This window comes from Poecilia latipinna, unplaced genomic scaffold (genome assembly GCF_001443285.1).
Source record: "Poecilia latipinna isolate Pla-1442-1.1 unplaced genomic scaffold, P_latipinna-1.0 Scaffold724, whole genome shotgun sequence".
In the NCBI taxonomy this organism is placed as follows: domain Eukaryota; kingdom Metazoa; phylum Chordata; class Actinopteri; order Cyprinodontiformes; family Poeciliidae; genus Poecilia; species Poecilia latipinna.
In genome coordinates, this window is record NW_015113340.1 from 249,887 (window position 1) to 260,064 (window position 10,178).

Sequence of the window (10,178 nt, forward strand, 5' to 3'; positions counted from 1 at the left end):
AGGCAAAATTTCCATGTTTCTTGGTCGAGAAAAAATATTGAACATGTCAAAAACGATCAATATCTATAAAAATCAATGAAAGAAATAGGCTAATGGCTGGTTTAGTTCGGGTTTAAAGATATATTTTTGTTTTTGTTTTTCTCGTAAAGTTTGATCTTCGGAGCGCCACAGGAGGCGGCTCTCAGAGGCGTTTAGCTCTCGCTTTCCTGCAGCTGCAGCTCTTCAGACTCTGATCAGCGGCTCAGGACAACTGCCGCGTGCCATGACGCATCCGGACAGCGCGCGCTCGCACAGCAGCTTCAGCAGCCGCGAGGATGATGAGGGTGAAGAGGAGCGCGTGAAGCCTTACTCTTTCACTCTCGTGAAGATGGATTTACTGTCGTAGTTTGTGTTTCTCCTGAGAAAATCGGACGATGGGAGACCGGCATCGGCGGACTCGAACTCTGGGAGGTCTCGCGACCAAGCCGCGGGTCTCCAAGGAGACCAAACTCCGGCTGCGCGTGATCTTCCTGGACGACAGCGAGCGCACGTTCGAGGTGGAGGTAAACACAAAATACCCTCATGTGTTTCAGCTCTGCAATAACTTTTACATGCTTTTCTTTTGTTTTTAAAAAATGACGGGTTGAAAAATTAATCAGGATGATTTTTTCCACAATTTAAACCAGCAGTGCCAAACTAAACTTAATTTTGGGTCATATTAAGATCATAAATGTTCTCAAAGACCGATTGTACATGAATGTACTAATGAAACCCATTAATTAATAGCTTCTCTGCATCAGATAAGTACTTCTTCAAATTAAATAATCACATTGATGTTAAGTTAAGCAGAAAGATTGGTGTTAGAAGTAAACGAATCACGCTTTCACCAAAGGAATGCTGTGTTATTGCATTTTAATAAAGGAATTTCCTTACATCTTGCATCTTTTAATTTATTTCCAGTAATGTATAAAAAAGGCTTAAGAGGTTAAATGAAAAATGTGAAGAATGCGCCAATTTTGTTTTACTTATTAATTAATCAAATCATCAGAATAATTTATAAAATAATAAATTACTAAAAAAATATCTATTGCTGCCCTAGTTTCCACAAAATATATGTTTTAGTTCTCAAGATAAATACACGAGGGCGAGATTTCCACTCTGGAACCCATTTCTATACACGTATTTATAAATTGATAAAAATAAATAAATAATTAATGTAGATTTTTCCTTTAAATGTTGGATATTAGCTGTTTGATTACTTAAGCAACAGGATCATTTAGTGTTCTGTTGCTCTTTGGTCAGCAACGTTGCTCCTACAGCATGCATTCCGTCGCCATGGTAACCATCCAAGGTACCTGCAGACATTAAGCATTCCCTTCCACATTACTCCTTTAGGTTTTAGCTCTGATACGCACCACAGCATATTCAGGTTATATAAAGCAGAGCTGCCAGATGAGCATTACCAAAAATTAAAAAAAAAAAGCTTGTGAGAGAATAAAGTTAGAAATTCAGAAAAGGGATCAAGTGATTACTTCCTGTACTGTTGTAGCCACCTGATGCATGGTCGGCTTTCATCCAGCCCATAGGATCCAGGCCAGGGGATGAGGAGTAAACAGTGTGTATGTTTTTAAAACCAGTGGCGTCGCCTGCGAGGCAGCAGTGCAGTTTTAGAGCCATATTCTCAGAGTGTGTATCCGTTTCAGCTCGCAGTGTTGTGTTTGCAAAGTAGCTCCATTTACCACGACCTCTGGGACATCAGTACAGGCTTAATAATAGGAGGCCAGAGGGATGAGGGAAAACCAAACAGCAGAAGAAGAATGGGTGGATGACATGAAGTAAAAATAAACTATGATAAACATAGGTAATGTGTTTATAACCCGTCTTTGTTTGTCTCTGCTCCAATGTGGCCGACTTCACAACAGACACACTGAATTTACCCCAAGAGAGAAAATCAATTTGGATTTAACCATCAGCTTCTGCCCCATTACAATGAATAAAATACAATAAATAACCCTAAACAAACTACAAAGCAACAGCTCCCAATGAGCAGTTGACAGCAGTTAACGGTTATAAAATTAACCAGCTAAAATGAACAACATTAATTATAACTGTTAAAAATATGACATAACAAAATTACAAACAAAGCCCTGAATGAATATAAATGCCGTTTGTCTAAAATGTGTTAAAATACAGCACTTTTAAAGAAAACAGTGTTACAGATGACAACAGAAAAAGGGGAGGGGCTGTCAGTTACTGGTTGCTATGGTAACCACTGTTAAGAGCATCACAGCACAACTTTTACAGGAATAAATGTCAGTAAAAATGGCCATTTGACGAAACAAAATGAATTTGAAGCATAAATAAACCAATTTTGACAAACTTAACATCTATAACATATTTTTTTAAATAAAACCCTGTTACAAGTATAAAGATGATAATGAGAGTAAAACACCCATCCAAAAAGTGGAACTGCAGATGCAACTTCTTTCCTGTTATTCTAATTACTAGTTTGAAGTGTAAGAGTTTTAAGACTACTGCTCCAACCCTTCAATAGTAACCTTTAACCGTTTTAAATTTGAACTTAAAATCAGGTTTGTGATGTCAGAGACGGTTCTTCGAATCAGCTTACCTCAGAGATGTGCATGTTAGACAAGAGGAAACAGGTTTTCTCCTCTGACCCCGATCCTTCAACCTCCAGGGCAAAAACACAATTAATGATCAGACAGGATGAAAAGAAAAAAAAAGCAGATTGATGTAAAGAACATGAACAAGCTGTGTTGCATGTATGGGAGATCTTCTTATGGATGGCAGTTTTTTATTGCTTCAGAAACTAAGTAAAGATTTTTGGACAATACCAAAAGTTATTTTGCCTTTATAGCGTCCGACTTCTTTTATATCATGTTATATCTCATTTTTTTAAATGGATAATTATGTGGAAATAATACAACCTGTTCTGAATAGTCCACTGGTACTAAATATTGAAAAAGTTAAAGCAAAGTTATGTCAACATCCAAATGTCAGTAGGATTTTCCCAATAAAAAAAGTAAAACAATCTATTGTTAAATCACTTTTATTGCCAAAATACAAAACATAAAAACATCTGTACACATTGGCAAAGGGCTGGTAAATGACAGAACTTATCAGGAAAACAGCTCTAACTATAGCCCACCACCCCAATATCATAACCAGGCCTTGCTAGCATGCCGCTAGCCGTACTAGCTAACCGCTAAGTTGCCGTTTACCCTACTACTGGAACACTTATATGATTCAAGTAACATTTCATTGGTACAAACTACTTTATATAAACACGCTGCAAATAAACAGAGGTATTTTAACAGTTTATGCTTTCTACATTTTCAAAAATGAAGTGCTATTCTGTAGCTAGCTGCTAACTAATTATGCTAAAAAAAAATAAAAATAAAAAAAAAACTGGTTTGGGTTTTATTTCCACCTATAAAAACGTGATAAGAGTCTTGCTGCATTTAGCAAAGTTTAATAAATGGACATGAACAATCTGTTTTTGGGTAACATTTCACTGGATGCTTAAAAAAAACAAGCAAAAGAAACTTGGCTAACTAAAGGACAGTACTTTTAATTGTGCCTGTACAACCTACCTAAACTGTGCAGCAGATTTGAGGAAAAAATGGTCAAAATCTATTTTATTGTAGTGTTTTACATGAGTAAAACCTGAGAGTACAGATTAGCAAATGCTCTACAGATGATTTCCCATCTTACACTTCATGTAACGTCGTTCCTGTCACCAACTGTTCTGAGGATGGTTATTTGTTTCCAGTAATCATCACTTTGTACTCTGATCTCTCTATAATCGGCAGCAACTCTTCCTCTTCCTCCTCCTCCTCCAAGACAAGTTAATGAAGGTCTTCCAGTGAGCCACTCTGCAGAGTTAAACACCATGCAGCAGCCAGAGAAAACTAAAATAAACCTCTGCTGCTGGAGAAAGTGAACAATGCACAAACATGGCTTTTTACTTAGGCAAAATATAGATGTGCAGATGTAAAAAAAAAGCAGAAAAAATGCATTTATAAAGTTAAACTGAACTGTGAAGAGTCTATTTTTTGGCTGAAAAGATGTGTTAAAAATGCAAGCCATCCAGGATAGAACTGGAATAAATCTGATAACTAAAAGCCCCATTTGCATAATAAACAATATATTCTGCAGCAATTTGGAAGGACTGGATCTGCACAAAATATTGACTTACAGTTGTCTTCGCAACTAAAATGCACAACATTAATGATTATAACTGTTAAAAATGTAATTGGCAAAATTACAAACAAAGCCCTGTACGTAATTACTAAAAATATATTTTAAAATATAAAGAAAACGCAGTGTCTCACATTTGAGACACTTTAGATGAAAAATATAAAAAAAACACACAATAGACAAAGAGAGAAATAATTGCTATACAAAACTATCAAAACAGTAAAAAAAAAACTATATGAAATAATCAGAACAAGTATCAGAAAACAGACTAAAATGACAATCACACCAGTAATGTTTTAAATTTATCTTAGCCCTTTATACTTGATACAATATTGTTTTTCCATCCATCATTGATTTAGGCTGTTTTCAATTTATCATATCATTTATCATAAGGATTTTGATTTATTGTTTTGATAAATTCATATTAATGATGTTTGTAAAAACAAAACTATCCATATTTTCTGTCAATTAACTGCTTCAAAAATTTTAGAAACTCATCACACATTAATCAAAGTTGGTATATTTCACCAAAAGCCCCATGAGTATCTCCAGATTAAAAAACTTCTCAATTATAAGAAGCCCAGTTATTGCCCTTCTCTCCAACACTCATTTTAATTTCTGCTCTTCTTTTGACAGCAAAATGTTTTAGGAGGAGATTTTTTCAACAAAGTTTGTGGACATCTGAAGCTGCTTGAGAAGGAATACTTTGGACTGGAGTTCAGACACCACAGTGGCCATTATGTAAGAAACAAAAAATAACACAGACGCAAACATTTTAGATGCTGTTGAGTCTCTGAATACGTTTCTGTTGCAGGTTTGGTTGGAACTGCTAAAACCCTTAGTCAAACAGATTAAATGTAAGTCATTTTCTCTTCATGTTTGAGACCACTGGGGGTATTAGAGCTAATTTTAGCACTTCAGGAACATAAAATTAACTAGACATCCAGTTTCTGCAAAGACCAAATTAAAAGCAGATTGTGAAGTTTTAGGGAAAATACATTTTAAGGCATTTGTATTGTTAATTTTATAGTCAAATTTCACAGTAAATATGACTAGAAAGAGTTATAAACAGCTTTTTTTCCCCCTAAAGGAGCTAGCTAACTGGCTAGCTAGCTTGTAGCATGTCATTTCAGTTGATTAAGTTATACAAAATCCTGGGAAGAAATGTCAAGGGCAAGGTTACAACAAATAAATTAAAGAATATTTTTGATAATTTTGATGTTTTTTGTTCTCCACACAGCTAGCTAGCCATAACCACAGAGTTAGCTTCTAAGCTACAGCATGTTGATTGATGCTTTGGCTAGTCCTACAATAAGTGGCCTTTTACCACACACGATATGGCTATGAATAAAAAAAAATAGGAAATGCCAGTTTTATTTTTCTCACATTAGCAATACTTGTTATTTCAACAGCAAATTTAGCAAAATAATACATTTTCTCTCTCTTTTTTGTTATTTCTCAGACACCAATGACTTATTCTTTAGGTTTATAGTCAAGTTCTTCCCACCAGACCCTGGGCAACTAAAGAGAGGCCTTACCAGGTAAAGTTTGAATCAACAGGAAATTAAAATTATGAAAATTAGCAGCAATTCAACCTTCTTAAATAAGCTATGATTCGGTTATGGTTAGCTCTCCATTGTATTCATATACTGTACATGTGTGAGGTCTCTTTTATGCTAACAAGCACTTTATAAACAATATCTACACTTACAGTGAACAAATTCAAAATGCAGCTCCCACCCTGGTTAACTGCTTTGTATGCGCAGGTATCTTTTTGCCTTACAGATAAAGCAGGATTTGTCCAACGGTAGTCTGACATGTAATGACAACAGCGCCGCCCTGCTGGTTTCACACATACTACAATGTAAGCATGAAAAGCACAAACTGAAGCAAACTTTAATTATTCACAGTAAATCTTATCCAAATATACATTTGAGCATGTTTGAATGGATTCAGTCAACATATGAAGAAAAATAGAAGAAGAGCGTCTTTTTCTTTTACAGCAGAAATCGGGGATTATGATGAGGAGCTGGATTATCAGCACCTGGAGATGAAGCACTACGTCCCTAACCAGGAGTATCTGGACCACAAAATAATCAAGCTTCATAAAAGACACAGGTATAAAGAAACAGGATATCAATCAACTCTAAAATCAAATTTTCCTGGACAAAATCATTTCTAAAAACACAATACTGACATTATGCCTGAAATTGTACAAAAAATATAAATTTTGCATTTAAAATAAACTCTTTTTATACTCAGAACTCTTCAAGTAGCATAGTTTTAGCTCCACCCGGATTAAACTCTATTAAAAAAAAGTCCCATTAAGCCTTTTTTGCTATCCAATTACTAATCAATTAATCCAAAAAATACTAAACAGATCCACCCTTCACTGTATTGATGCGAAATCAAATATAAAGGGCAGAGCTTTTCAAAATAAAAGTCTATTCTTTAGCAGCAGATGCATCCTTTGCTACAAATGATCATTCACCAAAGGAATGCTGTTATTACATTTAGGCAACATTTTTTTATTTTTTTAATTCAATTTAATTTTTTAATTTTTTAAAATTTAATTGAAAAAATTAAACTTTTTAATTCCTAATATAATCTGTTGTTTGTCTCTGTCCTTAGAGGAGCCTCTCCAGCAGACGCGGACATCCAGCTGCTGGAGGTGGCGAGGAAGCTGGACATGTACGGCATCCGGCCGCACGCCGCCAACGACGGGGAGGGAATGAGGATCAACCTGGCCGTCACACATTCTGGAGTGCTGGTCTTTCAGGTAAATGCTTACTGGTGTTCAAAATATTTCAACATTCAATTAAACTACGTCTTCATAAAGTTAGAGCTTACCAAGGGGTTATTTTATCTCGCTCTGAAGAAGAATCTGTTGAATATCTTGCAAAGTAAGCAGTTGATTGAATTATTTAGTGCCACAAACAGGTCAACATAGACTTTAAAATACTTGATAATAACTAATAAAACTCAAGATTTTGGAAAAGTTCCTGGACGTTTTTATTATTTTGTGAGATTACAATCTATTTTGCACGGTCGGACTCTGTTTACTCTTGCATGGCATCTGAAGGCAGTTGGTTGTAATGTATTTTATTTATGGGTGTACAAGTAAAGGGGGCTAAATATAAATGCATGCCACACTTTTCAGATTTTATTTTTAAAACATTTTCAATAACTATTCTTCCACTTGAAAATGATGCACTGTTTTCTGTTGCTTCAGCAGAAAACAAAAATTTCTGCTAAAAACAAAACATGAAATGGCTTTAAATGACATTAAAACATCTTTCATCATAAATTGATGTTGTGTAGTCATGGAGATATTTGTTTTTTATTTTTTGCAGGGAAACACCAAAATCAACACATTCAGCTGGGCAAAGATCCGCAAACTGAGCTTCAAACGCAAACATTTCCTCATTAAGCTTCACGATAGAGTTGGGGTGAGAACTTTCTGTATGTGTAATTCTTCTAGTACTTTTCAGGTTATGATTGTATTCAGGAAGAGCTGAACATTAAGCTAATCTCTTTAAAAATGTTCCTATGTGAAAGTGATGATATGTAGATATGGTAGATATGTACACTAAAGATTGAAATTTGCGAGGAGACAGCATGTTGGAAACTGGCACTGGAGAGCCATGGTGGCCAACTGTTTGGATTCAGGAGAAACACGACAGGTTTTTGTGCCAGTATGAGGTTTTTCGCCTGCATCAAAATTAATATATTTTACAAAATTGCAATGGAAAAACATTTTTCACATCACACAAGTCATGTGATCAACACATGGGTGTTACTACTGACAGAAACGACAAAGAAGACGGGAAGTAGTTAGAGGCTGATGGTGTGACGTTTTTTAAATGACTTATAACACGAACAAACTGTTTCACATGTGATTTTAGTTTCTTATTTAATGAAACTCTGCAAATGCAAAATTGTGTTTTTTCAGCAGTAGCAGAATAATGACAGCTTGTCTTATTTCAAGTGTAATGAGATATTTGCACAAGAAACTAAACCAAAATTACTTGATGAGATTTTGTTTGCTGCACTTCAGTCCGAGTGTTGACTGATTGTTGGAGACTATCAAACTACCACCACCCCATTACTGACAGCTAATGGCTTAATGCCAACACATGCTGGGTGTTTTGGATGTTTGCAGTTCTTCCTTAGAGTCAACTTCCTAGATGCTGAAAACATCATTGAACAACAGTCCAGGTGGCACAAACTATAAATAACACTAGAATCAACTAAAATCGTTATAAAATATCCGTTTTTGACGGATTTCAGAGTTAAAATAATTATATAATGTTTGATTTATCAGCCTAAGCAGAATACTAAGCAATGTCTCCCGCCCATCCAGGCTTCATGTAAGGACACGCTGGAGTTCGCCATGGCGAGCCGCGATGTTTGTAAATCGTTCTGGAAGATGTGTGTGGAGTATCACGCTTTCTTCAAGCTGGCAGAGGAACCGAAGCCCATTCACAAAACCCTGCTGTCCTGCAAAGGCTCCAGATTCAGATACAGGTATTCCAATTTAAACCGTCATGGATCCAGGTAATCCTAAATGTTTGAACAGAACTCAACTGGACTTCCTGTCAGGTTGGTGGTTTCAGTGTTGTTCATATATAAAATATGTATTAATAATTTAATCTTTTTAGTCTTTGGACACAAAAATTTCTATTTTTAAGATTGTTAATTTAATATTCAGTATAAAGTTGTTGTTTTTTTAAATAAATACCATCACTAGTCCTTTGAATACCTTACAATTTTTTGCGAATTTTTTCTATTTTAAGCCTTTTAAATACCAGTTTAACAGTTAGTTATTTTATTTTTCAGAAAAAACCCAATGAAAGTGGATTTTTTTCCCCTCATAAATAGTTGCTAATCGGATTTTTCTAGTAGTCTGAATCTGGAAAATACTTAAAATTGGTAATATTTCATCTTTTTGTTTAAAAGATGTAATTTAAAGTCAGTACGTCAAAAGTTCATTTTTCTTTTTAATCAGCACTGCAAAATCATAAAATCTCACCATGTATTTTTATCTAGTTTCTCATTCATGTATCTTAGCACACTTGAATTAAGACAAAACTAACTTAAAATTAACTCTTCAACAAGATATTTCAGCTTATTTTTAGCCAATAATTCTTGAATATATTAAAAATAAGGACCAATTCCACCGGCAAATTTTCACTTATAAATTTAGTTATAAGTGAACATTTATAAATCTTTTCCATTTTTCCCATTATAAGTGGAAAAGACTGCCAGTGGAACTAGTACTTATTTTTAATCTATATTTAAGAATTCTCGACTTAAAACAAGCTCATATATCTTGCCGAAAAGATTCTTTCAAGTTAGTTTTGCCATATTTTGAGTAAACTAAGATATTTGAATGAGAAACTAAAAAATGGTTGGTACATTTTTTGTTTTCATAGTGCTTCTCTGTGGTGAATTGGTACATTTATAGTGTATAAACAAACAGCTCCACCTAGTGGAAAACAATATGAAATCAAATTAATGTGATTGCAGAATTAAGAAATCAAAAACGATCAAATATTAAAGACAGATTACAATGAAAGAGCATTCAGAAAGATTCTAAAATCGAATAAGAAATGTTGAAGGATCACAGATTTATCCATTTAGATTAAGAAACAGATGAAAGGGATGAAGAAAATCTGAAAAATGTACAATTAAACAAAATATATATATACCCTGACCATGTCTCATTTATCTGGATCAACCCAGTTAAAGTTATACAAACAAAATAACCATGGTCACAGAAGAGTTAATGTAAGGTTATTGAAATTGTGAAGTACATCTGAGGCACTTGTGTAACTGATAATGACTAATAAAAGTTTTTTTTGTTTTTTTGCTATGTTTCAGTGGGAGAACCCAGAAGCAGCTGCTGGAATGTATGGGATCCGGAGAAAAGAAACCATCACGCTTTGAAAGGTGAAAATCAACCAGAAAAAAAAAAA

At 34.6% G+C, this 10,178-nt stretch overlaps 1 protein-coding gene across 2 annotated transcripts in view; it reads left to right on the forward strand.

Moving 5' to 3' along the window:
• The first annotated feature begins 236 nt into the window (after window positions 1-236).
• The window catches only part of LOC106955297 (FERM domain-containing protein 7), a 20,194-nt gene continuing 10,252 nt past the window's right edge, over window positions 237-10,178 (forward strand). Inside the window, exons 1-10 of one of the 2 annotated variants that reach the window (XM_015045398.1) lie at window positions 237-542; window positions 4,837-4,941; window positions 5,015-5,057; window positions 5,663-5,741; window positions 5,967-6,064; window positions 6,204-6,318; window positions 6,832-6,979; window positions 7,554-7,649; window positions 8,564-8,727; window positions 10,084-10,152. In XM_015045398.1, the coding sequence (XP_014900884.1) occupies window positions 414-542; window positions 4,837-4,941; window positions 5,015-5,057; window positions 5,663-5,741; window positions 5,967-6,064; window positions 6,204-6,318; window positions 6,832-6,979; window positions 7,554-7,649; window positions 8,564-8,727; window positions 10,084-10,152 (1,046 nt within the window). In that variant the 5' untranslated portion in view covers window positions 237-413. Of the gene's footprint in view, window positions 543-4,836; window positions 4,942-5,014; window positions 5,058-5,662; window positions 5,742-5,966; window positions 6,065-6,203; window positions 6,319-6,831; window positions 6,980-7,553; window positions 7,650-8,563; window positions 8,728-10,083; window positions 10,153-10,178 lie in introns of those variants that run through there. The other variant, XM_015045399.1, reaches the window with a different exon arrangement.